This window comes from Hemitrygon akajei, unplaced genomic scaffold (genome assembly GCF_048418815.1).
Source record: "Hemitrygon akajei unplaced genomic scaffold, sHemAka1.3 Scf000069, whole genome shotgun sequence".
In the NCBI taxonomy this organism is placed as follows: Eukaryota; Metazoa; Chordata; class Chondrichthyes; order Myliobatiformes; family Dasyatidae; genus Hemitrygon; species Hemitrygon akajei.
In genome coordinates this window covers 4522267-4544428 of record NW_027331955.1, presented here as the reverse complement: position 1 = coordinate 4544428, position 22162 = coordinate 4522267, and the positions used below count along the sequence as shown (strand labels likewise).

General features: G+C 46.9%; 1 protein-coding gene across 1 annotated transcript in view; it reads right to left on the bottom strand.

Moving 5' to 3' along the window:
• Window positions 1–6945: 6945 nt before the first annotated feature.
• The window catches only part of LOC140722095 (NACHT, LRR and PYD domains-containing protein 3-like), a 111963-nt gene continuing 96746 nt past the window's right edge, over window positions 6946–22162 (bottom strand). Inside the window, exons 11-16 of the mRNA XM_073036887.1 lie at window positions 17324–19061; window positions 15512–15598; window positions 14220–14390; window positions 13899–14066; window positions 13488–13734; window positions 6946–8231 (exon numbers count right to left, since the gene is read on the bottom strand). Of these exons, the coding sequence (XP_072892988.1) occupies window positions 13647–13734; window positions 13899–14066; window positions 14220–14390; window positions 15512–15598; window positions 17324–19061 (2252 nt within the window). The 3' untranslated portion in view covers window positions 6946–8231; window positions 13488–13646. The remainder of the gene's footprint in view (window positions 8232–13487; window positions 13735–13898; window positions 14067–14219; window positions 14391–15511; window positions 15599–17323; window positions 19062–22162) is intronic.

Genomic DNA, 22162 nt, shown 5'->3' with positions numbered 1-22162 from the left:
ACTCGGTCCCCTACTATTTCCGAAAGATTATTTATGTCCTCCTTAGTGAAGACAGAACCAAAGTAGTTATTCAATTGGTCTGCCATGTCTTTGTTCCCTATGATCAATTCACCTGTTTCTGACTGTAAGGGACCTACATTTGTCTTGACCCATCTTTTTCTTTTCACATATCTGTAAAAGCTTTTACAGTCAGTTTTTATATTCCCTGCCAGCTTTCTCCCATAATCTTTTTTTCCTAATTAAGCCCTTTGTCCTCCTCTGCTGGTCTCTGAATCTCTCCCAGTCCTCAGGTATGCCCCTTTAGCTAATTTATATGTTTCTTCTATGGACATGATACTATCCCTAATTTCCCTTGTCAGACACGGGAGCACTACCTTCCCTGGGTTATTCTTTTGTCAAACTGGGATGGACTATTACCATATAACCATATAACCATATAACATATAACCATATAACAATCACAGCACGGAAACAAGCCATTCCGGCCCTCCTAGTCCGTGCCGAACTCTTAATCTCACCTAGTCCCACCTACCCGCACTCAGCCCATAACCCTCCACTCCTTTCCTGTCCATATACCTATCCAATTTTACATTAAATGACACAACTGAACTGGCCTCTACTACTTCTACAGGAAGCTCATTCCACACAGCTATCACTCTCTGAGTAAAGAAATACCCCCTCGTGTTTCCCTTAAACTTTTGCCCCCTAACTCTCAAATCATGTCCTCTCGTTTGACTCTCCCCTACTCTCAATGGAAACAGCCTATTCACGTCAACTCTATCTATCCCTCTCAACATTTTAAATACCTCGATCAAATCCCCCCTCAACCTTCTACGCTCCAATGAATAAAGACCTAACTTGTTCAACCTTTCTCTGTAACTTAAGTGCTGAAACCCAGGTAACATCCTAGTAAATCGCCTCTGCACTCTCTCTAATTTATTGATAGCTTTCCTATATTTCGGTGACCAGAACTGTACACAATATTCCAAATTTGGCCTTACCAATGCCTTGTACAATTTTAACATTACATCCCAACTTCTGTACTCAATGCTCTGATTTATAAAGGCCAGCGTTCCAAAAGCCTTCTTCACCACCCTATCTACATGAGACTCCACCTTCAGGGAACAAGGCACTGTTATTCCTAGATCTCTCTGTTCCACTGCATTCCCCAATGTCCTACCATTTACCCTGTATGTTCTATTTGGATTATTCCTGCCAAAATGTAGAACCTCACACTTCTCAGCATTAAACTCCATCTGCCAACGTTCAGCCCATTTTATAACCGGCATAAATCTCCCTGCAAGCTTTGAAAACCCACCTCATTATCCACAAAACCTCCTACCTTAGTATCATCAGCATACTTAGGAATCCAATTTACCACCCCATCATCCAGATCATTTATATATATTACAAACAACATTGGGCCCAAAACAGATCCCTGAGGCACCCCGCAAGTCACCGGCCTCCATCCCGATAAGCAATTATCCACCACTACTCTCTGGCATCTCCCATCTAGCCACTGTTGAATCCATTGCATTACTCCAGCATTAATACCTAACGACTGAACCTTCTTAACTAACCTTCCATGTTGAACTTTGTCAAAGGCCTTGCTGAAGTCCATATAGACTACATCCACTGCCTTACCCTCGTCAACATTCCTCGTAACTACTTCAAAAAATTCAATAAGGTTTGTCAAACATGACCTTCCACGCACAAATCCATGCTGGCTACTCCTAATCAGATCCTGTCTATCCAGATAATTATAAATACTATCTCTAAGAATACTTTCCATTAATTCACCCACCACTGATGTCAAACTGACAGGTCTATAATTACCAGGCTTACTTCTAGAACCCTTTTTAAACAATGGAACCACATGAGCAATACGCCAAACCTCCGGCACAATCCCCGTTTCTAATGACATCTGAAAGATCTCCGTCAGAGCTCCAGCTATCTCTACACAAACTTCCCTCAAGGTCTTGGGGAATATCCTGTCAGGACCCGGAGATTTATCCACTTTTAAATTTCTTAAAAGCGCCAGTACTTCCACCTCTTTAATTGTCATAGTTTCCATAACTTCCTTACTTGTTTCCCACACCTTACACCATTCAATATCCTTCTCCTTAGTGAATAACGAAGAGAAGAAATCGTTCAAAATCTCTCCCATCTCCCTCGGCTCCACACATTACTGACCACCCTGATTCTCTAAGGGACCAATTTTATCCCTCACTATCCTCTTGCTTTTAATATAACTGTAGAAGCCTTTCGGATTTACTTCCACCTTACTTGCCAAACCAAACTCGTAACTTCTTTTAGCTTTTCTAATCTCTTTCTTAAGTTTCCTTTTACATTCTTTATATTCCTCGAGCAATTCCTTTACTGCATGCTGCCTATATCTATTGTAGACATCCCTCTTTTTTCGAACCAATTTTCTAATATCCCTTGAAAACCATGGCGCTTTCAAACCTTTAACCTTTCCTTTCAACCAAACAGGAACATAAAGATTCTGTACCCTCATAATTTCACCCTTAAATGACCTCCATTTCTCTATTACATACTTCCCATAAAACAACTTGACCCAATCCACTCTCTCTAAATCCCTGCGCATCTCCTCAAAGTTAGCCTTTCTCCAATCAAAAATCTCAACTCTAGGTCCAGTCCTGTCCTTCTCCATAATTATATTGAAGCTAATGCTATTGTGATCACTGGACCCGAAGTGCTCCCCAACACATACATCTGTCAGCTGACCTATCGCATTCCCTAACAGGAGATCCAACACTGCCCCATCTCTAGTCGGTACTTCTATGTATTGTTGCAAAAAACTATCCTGCACACATTTCACAAACTCTAAACCATCCAGCCCTTTTACAGAATGAGCTTCCCAATCTATGTGTGGAAAATTAAAATCTCCCACAATCACCACCTTGTGTTTACTACAAATATCTGCTATCTCCTTACACATTTGCTCTTCCAACTCACGCTCCCCATTAGGTGGCCTATAATACACTCCTATCAGTGTTACTACACCTTTCCCATTCCTCAATTCCACCCAAATAGACTCCCTAGAGGAGCTCTCTAATCTATCCTTCCAAAGCACCGCCATAAGATTTTCTCGGACAAGCAATGCAACACCTCCTCCTCTGGCCCCTCCTACTCTATCACACCTGAAGCAACAAAATCCAGGAATATTTAGTTGCCAATCACACCCTTCCTGCAACCATGTTTCACTGATAGCTACAACATCATAATTGCAGGTATCAGTCCACGCTTTAAGCTCATCCACCTTTCTTACAATGCTCCTAGCATTAAAATAGATACATTTAAGATACTCTCCACCTCCTCCTCTCTTTTCATCCCTAGCAATGCATTCAAATTTATTATCCTTTTCTTTCTTCTCCCCTACATCTTCGGGCTGAGCGCATCCCTTCTCCATCACCTGCCTTTCCTCCCTCACACTCTGTCTACTTACTTGCTCTACTGGTGAACTAACCTCCTCTCCCATAGTTTCCTTAAATTGATTTCCGCGCCCCCATCTTACTAGTTTAAAGTCTGCCCTGTAGCCCAAGCAAACCTCCCCGCTAGGATATTGGTTCCCCCAGGATTCAAGTGTAACCCGTCCTTCTTGAACAGGTCACGCCTGCCCCAGAAGAGGTCCCAATGATCCAGAAATGTGAATCCCTGCCCCCTGCTCCAATCCCTCAGCCACACATTCATCCTCCACCTAATTCCATTCCTACTCTCACTGTCGCGTGGCACAGGCAGTAATCCCGAGATTACTACCTTTGCGGTCCTTCTTCTTAACTGCCTTCCTAACTCCCTATACCCTCGTTTCAGGACCTCTTCCCCTTTCCTACATATGTCATTGGTACCTACATGTACCACGACCTCTGGCTCCTCACCCTCCCACTTCAGGATATCTTGGACGCGATCAGAAACGTCCCGAACCTTGGCACCAGGGAGGCAAACTACCATCCGGGACTCCCGATCACCTCCACAGAACCGCCTGTCTGAACCCCTGACTATCGAGTCCCCTATTACTATGGTCCTCTTTCTTCTATCCCTACCCTTCTGAGCTACAGGACCGTCCTCTGTGCCGGAGGCCCGGCCACTGTCACTTCCTCCAGGTAGGCTGTCCCCTACAACAGTACTCAAACAGGAGTACTTATTTTCAAGGGGTACAGCCACTGGGGTACTCTCTAGTATCTGCCTCTTCCCCTTCCTGACCGTGACCCACCTATCTGCCTCCAGTGGCCCCGGAGTGACCACCTGCCTGTAACTCCTCTCTATCACCTCCTCACTCTCCCCGACCAGGCGAAGGTCATCGAGCTGCAGCTCCAGTTCCCTGACTCGGTCCCTCAGGAGCCGCAGTTCGGCGCACCTGGCGCAGATGTGGACGTCCGGGAGGCTCGGAGACTCCAGGATCTCCCACATCCGACACCGAGAACAACAAGCTGCCCTCACACTCATACTTCCCGAATAACTGAAAATAACAAGGAGAACTAAAAGATAAGCCTACTGTGCCCTCTTCCGCCTAAGCCCTCTGAGCCCAAGCCCTACACTCTGCTCCCGGCTCACTCCGCTGCCCGCAAACGAAGCTGCCCGCTGCTTAAGGCTGCGTTCTTTTTATATCTTCCCTCCTTCCCAGGCCTCCTTCACGCGCCTGCGCAGTCCCGCCTCTCAGAACTCCGATCTGAGAAGCAATTTGAAAGTGGCTGCCGCCGCACTTCCTCTCAAAGCCTCGCTGTCTCCTTCCAAAAGAAGACTTCACTGCACTTCTCTCCAGCTTTTTCTTCCTTATGACTTCTTCCAGATCAACTTTCTCCAGTATCTCCGTCTTCATTTCAAACTTGATTCCGTAGAGACAGTGACTCACGAGCTGCGACCTTCGCCAGCCCTGGCACGTGTCCAGAAAACACTTTAACACGGTAGTTCTCAGCCGCTCCTGCAACGACCTCACTTCATATTCTCCCGAGGCAAATCCAAATATCACGAGGTCATCCACATCTGCCAAAACTCCAATCACCTCCACATCCCCCATGGTCTTCCACATGCCCCGCGGGAAGGTTGCAAGGGCTCCGGATATGCCCTGTGGCATCTTTTCGGACCAAAAGAATCCAAGGGGACCTATAACGGCCGGCTTCTCCTTGTCGGCCTCACTCATCGGGATCTGGCAACATCCACTCCTCAGATCCAGCACCTTAAACCACTTCGCACCACTCAGACAGGCCATCGCCTCTTCGGCCCTCAGGGCCGTATTCTGGTCAATGACAGTGCGCCTCTTCAGCGCACTATACTCCACACTCACGCTGCCTACGTCTCCCACGGCTTCAGGGCCCAGTCGCCGCGACCTCTCTCTCACCTAGGTGTCTTCAGCGGTCAACTCCCCTCCCTCGTGGTATTTCGGAAAGTCCACTAAGAGGGTTTCACCCTGGGATACTTGCCCCAGGCCGTACCACCACCGGCTCTCGTTTGAATTCGGTACACAAGTCTATTACACAATATCTCCCGCCACAGATATGGTACGCTCCCCCCCACCCCCCAGCTGCGGCATTTGACTTCCAATCGAACCAAATGCATTTCCCCCCACTTTCCCATAACTGGCAGTCTATTACCATGGCTATTACACAAGTCCTCACAAGCAGCTCGATACTCTGGGTGCATCGACAATGCCTCCAAACTGCTCTCACCCGCCTCCTCCGGGCAGGCCCCCAGGCGTCTCTACACCAGCAGGGTGTTGGTCCCCTCCAGAATCGAAACGCTGCCCGTCTCAACAATGTCCGGACACATCAGCATTGACGATTCACGAACCTCAGGCACCCCCACATTGGCCTCTAAGAACTCCATTTTCACTGACCAATAATCGTCGTCTGGATGATCACCGGCACTGGTACCCCAAATCTTCAGTGCCCTCATTGTTGTCAAGGGTAAATGCTTCCAATACCGGTTGTCGCCCCGGTGCCGAAGATGGCTTTAATCTGGCTTCCATCCATCCGTAACGACACCTGAGTACGTGCTCCCTCTAAGCCTTCAGGAATAGGGTCTGTTCCTTTCGGGAGTTCCTTGGTACATTGCTGGGAACGTGCTCCCCCAGAGACCCCATGCCGTTCCCCCACTGGGCCTCCTCTAACTTTCCCGACAGCCCTCTAATCAATTGAACTACTGAGGGAGGAGCTGAATCCCTTGACAGATCCCCCTGTCACTGCAAGCAATTTATCTGCCCCGTAGCCAAAAGGGATACCCTAACAACTTTCCACCAATCTCCTGCCACAGATATGGTAAGCCCACCAGCTGCGGCATTTGACTTCCAGTCGAAACAAACGCATTTTCCCACACTTTCCCAGAACTGGCAGCTGTCACTTCGAGGTAATTGCACCCGACAGTTTTTACTACGTTACCAGCCCGCCTACTCAAACTTTCAACCAATCCCTGTCGCTTTCCCTCAGCCAAGCACTGCCACTCACCCAAGAACTGAGAGGTCAGCTCCGCCCACGCCTCCGCCCCTTTAGGACGAGACATTATTCCAACAACCATAGCTGAAATATACCCACCAGTCCTTCCCCGCTCTCTTAACAGCATGGACAGCCCATGGCCCTACCACCTTTTCGTCAACGCTAGTCGGAAATCGAACAACGCCCACCAACAGCGACCCCACCCAACGCACATGCAGAGATAGCCAGCAATCGCACACCCACAAAGGCACACCAGCTCTTCGCCGCAGGCATAATTTAAAGAGGGCGATCACACAGCTTCCACAGAAATCAATCCCGGACGAGCAGACCACAATGTAACCCCCTGGGCCGCCTTAGGCTCGCTCAGCTCGTTCTCAACCAGGGGGAGCAGCATTCGGCCCCGCCAAACTGGGTAATCAGCTTGTGTCGATGCTGTGTGATGTCCCCGCCTCGCCAAGGAACAAACAGGACACCATATTCGATCAAATGATTACAATTTATAAAGATTACTATAACTGATTAATAGCCATACAGTTTATATGAAGGAAAAGAAAATAACGAAAAGGCGCCAAACTTATCAGCGTCCAAACCACTTCGTGCGCAACCACTGGAGCTCAATTACTGAAGTCTTCTGGCCACCATTCGATCCCCTCCGAACTCCGCGACTCGCAGCTCAGGACCACCCGAAGTGGTCAACCAAGCACATCTAGCTTCATCTCCTCTCCTCGGGGTACCTCCTGGCCTTAGACCCCCGCTTGGTGTCCGTTCCTCGCCCAGTTTACAGCATCACGTCCTCTCTCTCTCAAACCCTCGCGCCGATCTCCCCAAAAGCCCGCCAACAATAGCTTACAGACCCAGAAGAAAGAACAGCATTAATCCCAATTGGTTTACAAAGGAATACAATTCTTGTTATCAGTGAATTTTAACCCCAACAAGCTTCCAGCACGCTCTCGTAATAAAGAAGCATTCCTACTTTTAACAAAACAAAGAAGACATTTTGATTAACATACACAGTAACAAAGAAAAAGAAGAAACCCCCTTTACAATTCTATAATTTTGTTAGCAATCATCTATATGCAATCATTTATCACTGACAGTGGCCACTTCAAGCTTTTCGCTTCCCGCCTTTTCTGTCCGGGTGTTATTCTCCGGCTCCGGGATGAACTAAATTCCTATCAGTCTGTACTTCAGTAGCAGTGTTCTCCTCTTACCGGGGATCTGACCCGGCAGCGCCGACGTCTTTGCAGAACACAACCACCTCGCTAATTTAATTGATACCGCAGGCTGTAAGTTCTTCCTGTTCAAGGATAATCCCGTTATATCTGTATTTTTTGGGCTTTGAAGAGTCAGGGCGATAGTTTTCAAAACGTAGCTTTGAATTGAGCAGAAAATATGTTGAATGTTTTCAATTGTCTGACACTCGTGAACAGGGGACATTTTGTCTAAAACCTGCTTTTAATTGAATTGCATTGACACCGCGTTCTCTGAGAGGCAGATCGTCAGAAACAGCCCGTGCACATTGAAAAAAAACCCTGAAGTTAGAGCTATGGCGAGCTTTTCCGAACTGGCATCAAAAAACTATGCATGCCGGCAAAGATCAGTCATTACTGAAAAGATTGCCAACGTAGGCGTGTGAGGCATTTTGACACACTGCTCGTGCAGTCTTCTTCTGTTCTGCCTGCCTCTCTCTTCCATTCGTAATGAAAGCGGGGAGCTGATATATAGGAGCGCACAGAATATGTGAATGACGTGAAATGGATTGAAAAATTGTCAGCAGAATTTCTGAAATGAAAGACATACTTAGCTAATAAATATTATGTGAGGGAGAACAGGGGTAACAAAATGCACGCATGCTGAGCTCGCTGACTTCATTAACATTGCCTCCAACTTTCACCCTGCCTTCAAATTTACCTAGTCCATTTCCGACACCTCCCTCCCCTTTCATGATCTTTCTGTCTCCATCTCTGGAGACGGCCTATCTACTGATATCTACTATAAGACTCTCACAGCTACCTGGACTATTCCTCTTCCCACCCTGTCTCTTGCAACAATGCTATCCTCTTCTCACAATTCCTCTGTCTCCGCCGCATCTGCTCTCAGGATGAGGCTTTTCATTCCAGGACAAAGAAGATGTCTTCCTTTTTTAAACAAAGGGGCTTCCCTTCGTCCACCATCAACTCTGCTCTCAAACGCATCTCTTTCATTTCCCGCACATCTGCCCTCACCCCATCCACCCTCCACCCCACTCGGGATAGGGTTCCCCTTGTCCTTACCTACCACCGCACCAGCCTCCAGGTCCAACGTATAATTCTCCGTGACTTCCGCCACCTCCAACGGGATCCCACTACCAAGCACCTTTTTCCCTCACGCTGTCGTTCTGCTTTTCGCAGGGATTGCTCCCTACGGAGCTCCCTTGTCCATTCGTCGTCCCCCCGCCCCCCATCCCTTCCCACCAATCTCCCTCCTGGCACTTATCCTTGTAAGCGGAACAACTGCTACACCCGCCCCCCCCCCCTTACACTTCCTCCCTCACCACCATTCAGGGCCCCAGACCGTTCTTCCAGGTGAGGCGACGCTTCACCTGTGAGTCGGCTGGTGTGGTATACTGCGTCCGGTACTCCCGGTGTGGCCTTCTATATATTGGTGAGACCCGACGCGACTGGGACACTGTTTCGCTGAACTCCTACGCTCTGTCGGCCAGAGAAAGCAGGATCTCCCAGTGGCCACACATTTTAATTCCACGTCCCATTCCCATTCTGATATGTCTATCCATGGCTTCTCTACTGTCAAAATGAAGCCACACTCAGGTTGGAGGAAAAACAATCTTATATTCCGTCTGGGTACCCTCCGACCTGATGGTATGAACATTGATTTCTTTAACTTCCGTTAATGCCTCTCCTCCCCTTCTTACCCCATCCCAAATTTATTTATTTATTCCCGCCCCTTTTTCTCTCTCTCTCTCTGCCCCTCTCGCAATCACTCCTTGCTTGTTCTCCAATTCCTTCTGCTGCTCCCTTCCCCATTTCTTTCTCCCTAGGCCTCGACTCATGATCCTTTACCTTCTCCAGCTCGGTATCCCTTTTCCCACTTACCTTTCCAGTTCTTAGCTTCACCCCTCCCCCTCTGTCTTCTAGCATTTCGGATTTCCCCCTGCCTCTCCTACTTTCAAATCTTACTATCGTTTATTTCAAATTGACCTTACGAATGGTCTCGGCCTGAAACGTCGACTGTACTTCTTCCTATAGATTCTGCGTGGCCTGCTGCGTTCTACCAGCATCTTGTGTGTGTTGCTTGAATTTCCAGCATCAGCAGATTTCCTCGTGTTTACAGTACTCCAAGTGGGGGCTGAACAGGGTCCTATATGGCTGCAATGTTAACTGTTTCCCCGTGTTTACATTACCTAGCTCTCTGAACCTTTCATAAGCTCTTCTTTTCATCTTGACCAGGTTTATTACAGCCTTTGTGCTCCACGTTCCTGCACCCTACCATAACTTCCCTGTCTCATTGGAACGTTCCTATGCAGAAATTCACACAAATATTCCCTGAACATTTGCCACATTCCTTCCGTACTTTTCCCTGAGAACATCTGTTTCCAATTTAAGCTTCCAATTTTCCTGCCTGATAGCCTCATAATTCCCCTGAAACCAATTAAACGTTTTTCTAACTTGTCGGTTCCAGTTTCTCTCCAATGCTATGGTTAAGGAGATAGAATTATGGTCACTATCTAAAATTCTCTCCCACTGAGAGATCTGACACTTGACCAGGTTTATTTCCCAATACCAAATCAAGTACAGCCTCTCCTCTTGTAGGCTTATCTACATATTGTGTCAGGAAACCTTCCTGAACAGACCTAACAAACTCTACCCCATCTATACACTTTGCTTTAGGGAAATTCCAATCTATATTTGGGAAATTGAAATCTCCCATCAGGACAACTCTGTTATTATTACCCCTTTCCAGGATCTGTTTCCCTATCTGCTCTTGCATATACCTGTTACTATTGAGCGGCCTATAAAAACACCCAGTAAAGTTATTGACCCATTCCTGTTCCTAATCTCCACCCACAAACACCGTAGACAATCCCTTCATGACGTCTACCTTTTCTGCAGCCGTGACACTATCTCTGATCAACAGTGCCACGCCCCCACCTCTTTTGCCTCCCTCCCTGTCCTTCCTGAAACATGTAAAACCCGGCACTTGAAGTATTCATTCCTGTCCCTGAGCCATCCAAGTCTCTGTAATGGCCACCACATCATATCTCCAAGTACTGATCCATGCTCTGAGCTCATCTGCTTTGTTCACAACTCTCCTTGCGTTAAAATATACATCTCAAACCTTCGGTCTGAGCGCGTCCCTTCTCTATCACCTGCCTATCCTCCCTCACACTCTGTCTCCTATCTTTCTCTATTTCAGAGCCAGGCGCCTCTTCCCCAGTTTGGCACCTGAGAACATTTCTATCACATACAAACCTTTGATTTCTGTTTATACAAGGAGTCCTCGCATGGACTTTATTCTCCTCCACCTCACCATCTGTTCTAACACTCTAGTTCCCCTCCACCTGCAAATCTAGTTTAAACACCGCCAGAGCAGCACTAGCTAACCTACCCACAAAGATGTTAGTCACCTTCCAGTTCAGGTGTAAACCGTCCCGTCGGAACAGGTCCCACTTTCCCTGGAAGGAAGCCCAATTGGCCAGAATCATTAAGCCCTCCCTCCTGCTCCATCTCCTTAGCTACGTATTTAGCTGCATTGTCTTACAATTTCTAGCCTCAATAGCACGTGGCACGGGTAGCAATCCTGGGATTGCAACCCTGGAGGTCCTGTCCTTCAACTTTGCACCTAACTCCCTAAACTCTCTTTGCAGGACTTCCTCCTTCTTCCTACCCACGTCAATGGTCCCAACATGGACCACAGCATCTGGTTGCTCACCCTCCCTCTTGAGAATACTGAGAACTCGATCCGAGATATCGCGGACCCTGGCAGCAGGGAGGCAACAGACCATCCGAGATTCTTGATCTCTCCGACAGAACCTCTTATCTGTCCCCCTAGCTATCGTATCCCCTATCACTACTGCTCTCCTCTTTTCCCTCTTTCCTTTCTGAGCTGAGGGTCCAGTCTCGGTGCCAGAGACGTGGCCACTACAACTTGTCCCTGGTAGGTCGTCCACACCAACAGTATCCAAAATGGTACACTTATTGTTGCTGGGAACGGCCACAGGGGTGCTCTGCTCTTCCTGTCTGCGTCTCAATATCACCAAGACCAAGGAGATGGTGGTGGACTTTAGGAGATCTAGGCCTCATATGGAGCCAGTGATCATTAATGGAGAATGTGTGGAGCAGGTTAAGACCTACAAGTATCTGGGAGTACAGTTAGACGAGAAGCTAGACTGGACTGCCAACACAGATGCCTTGTGCAGGAAGGCACAGAGTCGACTGTACTTCCTTAGAAGGTTGGCGTCATTCAATGTCTGTAGTGAGATGCTGAAGATGTTCTATAGGTCAGTTGTGGAGAGCGCCCTCTTCTTTGTGGTGGCGTGTTGGGGAGGAAGCATTAAGAAGAGGGACGCCTCACGTCTTAATAAGCTGGTAAGGAAGGCGGGCTCTGTCGTGGGCAAAGTACTGGAGAGTTTAACATCGGTAGCTGAGCGAAGGGCGCTGAGTAGGCTACGGTCAATTATGGAAAACTCTGAACATCCTCTACATAGCACCATTCAGAGACAGAGAAGCAGTTTCAGCGACAGGTTACTATCGATGCAATGCTCCTCAGAAAGGATGAAGAGGTCAATACTCCCCAATGCCATTAGGCTTTACAATTCAACCGCCAGGACTTAAGAACTTTTTAAAAGCTATTATTAATGCTTTTTGAGATAGTGATTTAGATGCATATCATTTTTTTTTTTACTGAGTTAAGTATTGTATGTTATTAGTTTTGCTACAGCAAGTGTATGGGACATTGGGAAAAAAGTTGAATTTCCCCATGGGGATGAATAAAGTATCTATCTATCTACCTATCTATCTATCTATTCCCCTTCCCTCTCCTGACAATCACCCAGCTACCTGCCTCCTGACTTTTAGGAGTGACCATCTCTCTGAAACTCCTGCCTATTTCTGCCTCTGTCTCCCAAATGATCTGAAGTTCATCCAGATCTAGCTCCAGTTCCCTAACTTGGTTTGACGGGAGCTGCAGCTGGATGCACCTTTTACAGGTGTCGTCATCAGAGACAATTGTGCTCGCCCTGACTTCCCACAGACTGCAAATGGAGCACTCAACTGCCCTAACTGCTGCCTCCACTACCTAATTTAATTAGATTAATAAAAGGAGTTTACCCGGCCTTATTTCACTGGGAGCAAGCTTGCCCTCAGTCACTGCTGACTCATTTTCAGCGAGAAAAGCGTGGGCTCAGCATGGGTGCTGTGGGGGTTATGAGATCCTGGGTAGCAGACCTCCCTCAGCCTGGAGGTGAGACACTGCTGTGCCTCTGAGTGAAGCTCTGGATCACTGGGGGTGATGGGGTTCCCAAGCAAGCTCAAATCAAGTCCAACACCAAGACAGGAAGCTACAGCAGTTGATTGATTTTATCATGACAAATGTAAATTAAGCAACGTGTCATCTGCTAACTTGCGGGAATAAATAAACTGTTCCTGATTTACTCAGAGTCACACACAATTAACTGACCAGCGACAACGAGTAACAGATTGAATAATCAGTCCTGTTTCTCACCATCACTCCGCATCAGGGAACCGATCATTATAAAATCACATTTCAGGACAGTGTCCGAGATCGCTGCAGATCCAGGGCCGCTACCAAGGTATTTATCCATTTAACATCATTACGTCGGCCATACTTCTAAATGTATTGTCCTCAGCATAGTGAGCAAAAGTATTCTCTCTCATGATAATCCCACCACAGACGCTGGTGTCCCAGACTGAGCCCCGCCTCTTCTATCTGTGTATTTCCTCAAGGCCTCACTTAAATGGACTCTCGGACCGGGACATCCGACAGAAATAGCGCCGCTGGTCACAAAGGGGAATTACATGCCTGCGGAAACACCTCCGACATCAGAGAGTGTTTGGTTGGAAACGTGATCCGTTAGAATCATTGGGAATTAAACCTGAAGCATTATCATTAAAGGGGATGGTGAGGAATCGACCAAGATGTCCCCATCCCTTAGGTGGGGTTGTTCACTCATTCAGATGTTCACAGGTTCACTGTCAGTCCAGGTCTGAGTTCCTGCAGAGACTTCAGTTCCATCTCCCCAGTCTCACTGAAGTGATTTTTCCACAGCCTGAAACAGAGGGAAGAATACAGAGGAAATAAACAAATGATAAAACAGTGACTGTAACAGCGGACTGGGGTTAATATTTCAACAACGCTGACAAACAAATATCACCGGTGAACCCGCCGATCCACTGATATTTTATCACACTGAGCATTAACAAGAATACTCACTCGATATTGGTCAGACTTGGGACGGTCAGTATGAGGTGACGGAGAGTGGAGACAGACCGGTCTGTGAGCGAGTTTAATCTCAGGTCCAGCTCTGTCAGTGATGGGTTTGTACGGAGAGCCGAGACGAGATCCTCGGCACCAGAATCTGTGAGACCAACATTCCAAAGCCTGAAGATGAGAGAGTAAGGGTGAAAGACACAGAGAGACAGGAGACGATACAAATCCCCAGTGTTTATCAGTAACACAATTACTGATCATATCAATGTCAAATGTCAGACACGCAGTGACTGTAAACACAATCTCCCACAGTCTGGTACTTACCACAGTTTCTGCATTTTACACTCCGGGTTTCCAAGAACCGCAGACACCAGTTTCACTCCTGAATCTCCCAGTTTATTAACACTCAGGTTCAACTCCGTCAATGTTCGGTTTGTACTGACAGCGGAGGCGAGATCCTCAGCACCAGAATCTGTGAGACCGACATCGTTCAACCTGGGGATGAGAGAGAGGTTGAAGGACACACAGACAGGAGACATCAGAAATTCCCAGTGTTTATCAGTAACACAAATACTGATCAGCTTCAACACCTACAAAAGCTGGATGAACTCAACAGGTCGGGCAGCATCCGTTGAAACGTTTCGGGCCGAGTCCCTTGGTCAGGACTGAAGAAGAATAGGGTAGGGGAGCAATAATGAAGATGGGGGGAGGGTGGAATGTGGTAAACCAGTCTCTCAGGCTCACTCTCTCAGGAGTATATAAATAAACTGACCAGTGTCAGTGTCTTCTCACAGTAACATATTTATACACTCAACACGTACAAACAAGCTGGATGAACTCAGCAGGTCGGGCAGCATCCGTTGAAATGAACAGTCAACGTTTCGGGCCGAAACCATTCATCAGGACTGAAGAAGGAGGAGGCAGGGGCCCTATAAAGAAGGTGGGGGAGGGTGGAAGGTGCCAGGTGAAAAGCCAATCAGAGGAAAGATCAAGAGGTTGGGGATGGGAAGCGGGGAGGGATAGGCAGGAGAGGTGAAGAAGGAATGTAAGGGGAAAACACTATGGGTAGTAGAAGAAGGCAGAATCCTGTGAGAAGTGATAGGCAGCTAGAAGAGGAGACAGAGTTAAAGTAGGATGGAGAAGGGAGAGGGAGGGAATTACCGGACTGTTGGAGAATTCGATGTTCATACCAAGGGGCTGGAGACTACCCAGACGGTATATGAGGTGTTGCTCCTGCAGCTTGAGTTTAGCCTCAACATGCCAGTAGAGGAGGCCATGCATGGACATATCTGAATGGGAATGTGAAGCAGAGTTGAAGTGAGTGGCAACCGGGAGATCCTGTCTGTTGTTGTAGAGGTGCTCGACGAAGCGGTACCCCAATCTGCGTCGGGTCTCGCCGATGTAGAGGAGGCCGCAACGGGAGCAGCGGATGCAATAGCTTACACTAACAGATTCACAAGTGAAGTGTCTCCTCACCTGGAAGGACAGTTTGGGGCCCTGAATGGTGGTAAGAGAGGAGGTGTAGGGACATGTGTAGCACTTACACCTGTCAGCTTGATGTTCAATTTCTGATACCCAGTGACTATAAACACAATCTCCCACACTCTGGTACTCACCGCAGTTTCTGTATTTTACACTCCGGGTTCCTCAGAGCCTCAGACACCAGTTTCACTCCTGAATCTCCCAGGTCATTCCCCCCAAGTCTAAACACAAAGAGACAAACTAATGAAAAAAGAGATTGAAACCGTGGGTCTGAGGGATTATCTCTCATTCGGATATTTAAGGAAACATGAAGCCCTTCAGTAAATCACTGATCGGAATTCCCATCACTATCAAATTTCACCACTGAATGTCAATAATTTACTGTCAGTGTGACTCTGTAATTTCCCATAATCTGTCTCCTTCCCCAACAGTTATAATAGTGTTCCTGATGTAAGAATGTCAGAAAGGGCAGGGTTGAAGGGTGAGAGAACACCCCTCTGAGAGGAGGAATCGTGGGTGGGAAAATCTCCATGGGAGATGCGCGCAGAGACCCCCACCGCAGGAAAAGTGGTGGGAAATATGATCCCCACAGGAGGAAGGAGAATGAGGAAGAGTGATCCCGAGAGGATGAAGGGGGATGGGGAAGAGAGATCCCACAGGATGAAGGGAGTGGGGAAGAGTGATTCCACACAGCAGGAATGGAAATGGGGAAGAGAGACTCCAGAGGAGAAAGCGGAATGAGGAAGAGAGATTCCTATTGGAGGAATGGGGATGGGCAAGAGAGAACCCCACAGGAGGAAGGGAATGAGCAAGGGAGAACCCGACAGAGGAAGGGGGATGGGCAAGTGATCCCCACAGGAGGAAGGAGTTCGGGAATAAAGATCCCACTGGAGGAAGGAGATGGGGAAGAGAGATCGAAAGGAACGAATGGGGATAGGGAATTGAGATCCCACCGGAGGAAAGGGACTCGAAAAGAGTTCCCACAGCGGTAATGGGGGTGAAGATTAGAGATATCACAAGGGGAGTACGGGGAAGAGAGAAGAGAACTGACAGCAGAAGGGGATGGGGAAGAGCGATCCCCACAGTGGGAAAGGACAGGAGGAAGAGAGACACCACTCACAGGGGAAAGGGTGTGGGGAAGGGAGATCCCATAAGGCGAAGAAGAACGGGGAAGAGAGAACCCACAGCAGGAAGGTGGATGGGGAAGAGTGATACTCACAGGGGAAATGGGGTGGGGAAGTGAGACCCGACAGAAGGATGGGGAGAAATTAATGCACAGGCGGAACGAGACTTCTGCAGAGAGGTCCAACAGTGGGAATGGAAGTGTGCACAGAGATCCCACAGGAGTATCGTGTTGAAAAAAGATGTTCCCACAAGAGGTGTTGATGCGGACGTACCTTTTGTAGATCCTTGGGAGAGGTTGGTCTAAACTGAGGTCCACAATCGGGAGAAAAGATGCCCACGTGGTGACTGGGTACTGGGGATTGAGAAACGTCACACAGGTGGGGTGATGGAGATAGTCTCTCACAGGGAAGGGCAGAGGAGGACAATCTCACAGCAGCATTTCTAAACCTCTCACTGGGTAAGTCAGCTCACACTCTCTTGTCCCTCAACGGGAGAAGGGTGGGAAGGTCCTGCCTGTCAGTGTCGGTGTTTTTGTGTCATTAACAGTGAGAAGGAACAGTGTCAATGGACGTGTCACAGGGAGCGAGAAACGGCCATTCCTGTTACTACCATTAAACGAATGGCTATTGTTCATGATCTGATTAAGTCTCCAAATCCCATCAGAAAGAACCACAGAACCCTCTTGTACTTGTGGAATTACTGACCGGTCCACTGGTCATTTATCACAATCTGATTTACTCCCATTTTACCCAATTTCCTTCGCATTGAAACAACACAATGGAACAGTTTCACATTTCAGAGTGAGACAGAAATCTGGTTACCTCAACTCCTGACACTTGTGTAGCCCCGGTCCCAGCCGCTGTATTCCTTCAAACTTAATTCGGCAGTTCCAAAAACAGAGGTGTTTTATGGTATCACAGAGTCTGATGACATGAGACAGGACCACACAGTCAATCGGGGTCAGTGTCATTCCACTGAATGAAAGTATTTCCACAGATCCCAGTGCCTCCTGAGCCAGTCCACGATTTTGAGACTCAAACAGATAGTGCAATGCGTTCAGGAGGCTCCTTTTACCAGCTTCACTCCCAGTGTTTCCTGTCTGGCGTTTAACCTCCTCCCTCACCCAGTCAATCACCCGGCAGGTTGTTTCATGTGGGAATGGGCCCAGAAACTCCTTCAGGCCCCGAGTTGTCATTGGTGACGAGAGACCAGCAACAAAACGGAGAAATATGTCAAATCGCCCATCTGTCGTGTTGAGGATTTCAGTGAGGAATTTCAGGATTTTCCTGGGATGTATAGTCAGGAACTGTGCGACTGCAGCGACAAACTCTTGGATGGTGAGGTGTGGGAATGTGTACACCACACTCAGGGCAGAATCCTCTCTCTCCAAAAGCTCCATCAGGAACCCGGACAGGAACTGGGAAGACTGCAGATTGAATTTGATCAAATCTCCATCGGTAAACACAATCTTCTTCTCGGACACTCCTCTGAAGGCCATCTGACCAACCCTGAGTAACACATCACGGGGGCTCTCAATCTCACGGCCGTGGTTTTTCAGGATGTTGTAAATGTAGTAGGAGTACAGTTGGGTGATGGTCTTGGGAACTCGCTGCGGGTCCCTGACTCTTTGTGTGAAAAAGGGGCCCAGTGCCAGGGCGAGGATCCAGCAGTAGGATGGGTTGTAGCTCATGGTGTACAGGATCTCGTTCTCCTTCACATAATTGAAAACAGCTTCTGCCACCGTCTGATCTTCAAAATGTCTGATGAAATATTCCTTCCGTTCCTCACCAACAAATCCCAGGATTTCAGCCAAGACACTGATATCCGCCTTTTCCAATAAATGTAACGCAGTGGGGCGGGTGGTCACCAGCACTGAACACCCTGGGAGCAGCTTGCCCTGGATTAAACTGTACACGATATCAGACACTTCACACCACCACTCTGGATCTGGGCACTCGTGCTTTGGTTCTGTATCTCTCCGACTGTCAGCAAAATCGATTTTGTGTTTGAATTCATCTAAACCATCGAATATAAACAGTAATCCCTTTGGATTCTTCCAGACCTCTCTCAGGATATTCCCAAAGTAAGGATACTGATCCAGAATCAGTTCCTTCAGGTTTATTCGACACTTAATACTGTTTAAATCACGAAATTTGAAACTGAAGACAAACTGGAACTGTTGGTATATTATCCCCGTGGCCCAGTCATAAACAATCTTTTGTACCATTGTTGTTTTCCCGATCCCTGGGACTCCCGCCACTGCTGCTGAACTCCCAGATTTGGATTTACTCCGGGAAAAGCTGCTCTGGAGTAACTGATCAGTCTGGATTTTTTCCAGCTCTCCGCGGAGATGTTTCTCTCTACACTCCTCGTGGTCTCTGCCTCTTGCCAGCAGCTCATGTTCCACCAGTCTCCGATCTCGAACAGTAGAAATGACCGTGAGCTCAGCGTATCGATCAACCAGCTGGAACACCTTCACCTTCTCCGTCATCAGGATCGTGTTCACTCTCAGTGTTTCAGTTTGTGCCCGCAGAGTCTCCTTGTGTTTCTGTTGAACATCTTCCATGGGAAGAGAGAACATATTCAAAATGTTAAATGACTCATCTGAGAAAGAACTTTATAACTGCATTTCATCATTCAGTGTTTGAGATTACATGAATAAATTCAATGCTTCCATGGATATTAGGACAGAAAGTAAAGTTCTGTTCACAGACACCGGAATTGACAGCAACGTATGTCCCTGGAAATGTCCAATCCTCATTTTCTGGTTCTAGTTATTTGTGAAAGTGAACATTCCCCAGATTGTACTTTTTGAGGTAGCTTAAACAAGCATCACTCCCCACTAACATCTTAACTACATTCTACAGAGGAGTGGTTGAGAGTGTGCTGACCTTTTGCATCACAACCACCAGGTTGTGGAGTACCAACTCCAGCTGCAGTGCTGCCGACAGAAAAATCTTGCAGAGGGTTGTTAGGGGAGCAGAGAAGGTTATTGGGGTCTCCCTACCTTCTGTCCAAGAATTCTTTCAGAGTCGATGCCTCCAGAAGACACGGTACATCATTAAAGACCCCTCACACCCTCTCCATGAACTGTTTGTTCTTCTGCCATCAGGTAAACGTTACAGGAGCATCAAAACTAAAACCACAAAGCTACTAAACAGCTTCCTCCCACAGGCAGTCAGACTGCTAAATAGCTGCTCGATCTGACTCTGCTTTGGACACTTTTAACTGCACTGGACACTTGTAACTTGATTTTAACTGACATGTGGCTGTTCTGTTTTACTTTCTATTGTTGTGTTTACTATTTATTGTTGCGTTTGTTATGTTATGATTGCATTGCTCCTGGGGAAACGCTGTCTCATTCTGCCCGGCAGAGCTGATGTACAGTTAGAATGACAATAAAGTTTTCGAATCTTGAATATTCTATTGCAATCCTGACTGCACTCCCATTACAACAACATTTCACTATATTTAAAGCATTGTTTGCATCATTAACAGACGATGTTAATGTTGATCTGGTGTGGAACTATGGAGAGCAGGACACTGTGAATTTTGGCAAAGCTGCACACTGGGGAGTCACAGGTGTCCACTGCTCTTGCATCAAAACAGGAGCAGAATATGCGGGAAATACTCAAGTCGGGCAGCGTCTGGGGGAGAATCACAGTGAAGTTGTGGGTCGATAATCCATCGGAATGACAAGAATGAAATGGGTAGTTTTCAATCGCAGTGATGGAGGATTGGTGGAATGATGGAATCTGTGATAATGGAAGAAACCGCAAGCGTCTGTCTCAGTGATGTACATCGTGTCTGTGGGCGAGGTTGGTGAAGTCTTGGAAACTGCTACTCATCAGTCTTGCTGTGGGGGTGTGGGGCGCTGTCTAATGAGGCCTCCGTCTGCCAGAGTCGACCATGGATGTCCTGCCCCTGCAAGCTGGGACACTCCGATATGGAGAGGAAGCTTTTGCCGATGTAGCAAGCTCCCTCTCTCCATGCATTTGATGAACACAAGGGATCGGCAGAGACTGACACAGCTTGGCAGGATATGCCAGTCTGCGTTGAACACCATTTAACACTGACTTAGGGGCTCCAGGTCAAGAAATTTCCCACTGGGTTTACTCCCAAACTCTTCCCCATGAGGGGTGGAGTTTAAAGGCAGTGGAGTTTTGAGATCAGAGTTTCCCTACTCCTGGGTGAGCTGCCAATCACGGCTGATGAGCCCATCTAAACAAAGCGGCTGGCTGTAAGGCATAAGTAACCCACCTGTGCCCCTTCTCCTGTCAGAAGAAACGTGGCTGAACCGCACGTGAAGGCCAGGAGCTGGACAGAGGCTACTTGCCACTGGGAGCATTTAATAGGACGTGGCAGCTCATCCGCACTGCCAACCACCCGGGTATAACAATCTTAAGCAACCAAGGGGCGCTGTATTATTGACAATCAATCGGTAAATTGGTTTATTATTGTCACATGCACCACTGTAAAATGGAAAACTTTTCTGCATGCGATCCGAACAGATCATTACATCACATCGGTGCAATGAGGTCGTACAAGGAAAAACGGAACAGGATAGTTCAGGGAAACAGTGTTTCAGTTGCCGAGAAAATGCAGTGCAGGCAGACGATAAGGTAGAAGGTCAAAGGATCATTGGGAGGTCAGCGTTGAGTTTTTTTTGGGACGATGTCCCTAAACTGTAGAATTCAACACCTAAAACTACAGTACTGTGCAGAAGTCTGAGGTGTATATTAGGACTGACACATTTTGTCTTTTATTTTCTAGTTTGCACTTTATCCCGTTGTGATGCGGTTTGAACGGCATCGTCTGGATGAAGGGTGCTTTATAAATAAATTATTATTATTATTATTATTATTATTATTATTATTATTATTATTATTATTATTATTATTATCATCATCATCATCATCATCATCATCATCATCATCATCATCAACTTAGCCTAAACTGGTAAAACCTGAGGTACAGGCATAGCCAAGCACACTCATGTCTCAATTGATAGGAGATTTCAGACTATTCTCGTGGTGTATAGTATCGAGGGTTTTCGAAAATTTACACAAGTATTGCCGTGTGGGCCTAATTTATTAATACTATTCTGTAAAGCCTTTAGGATGATACCAGTTAATGATATTAAGATTGGGATAACGAATACCCTGTTCCTGTTCCATAGTCATTCATTTTGTCCTTTTAATTCAACATATTTCTGGCATTTTTTACTAATTCATTTCTGTAAGTTATGCGTGTTTGGAATGGCTATATATATTTAAAAAGTTGCTTTTGCTTGTTTATTCTGTAAAATTACATCCGAACGCATATCATGGATTATGCTATCTGAAATAATGATCGGACGCAGTATGATATGAAGGACTCCGATAGGACTCTAAAAGTGGAGCAGGCTTGTACTTACTGTAAGTTGTGGTGTTTTTCATCAGTTGTAGTTTAAGCAATGTTTTTGTGAACGTTGTCCACCACTTGACTGTGCTTGTGCAAGTAATGAGATTCAGTTAAACTACTGCAGGATCTTGTAAAGTCGGATTGTTTCTGGTTTCTCTTGTAATTTTCAGCATTTATCGGCATGAACCTATTGGTCGTTTATTCTGTATTTTTGATAACTACATGTGTTAACAACCTTGTCCTGTATTGCGACAATA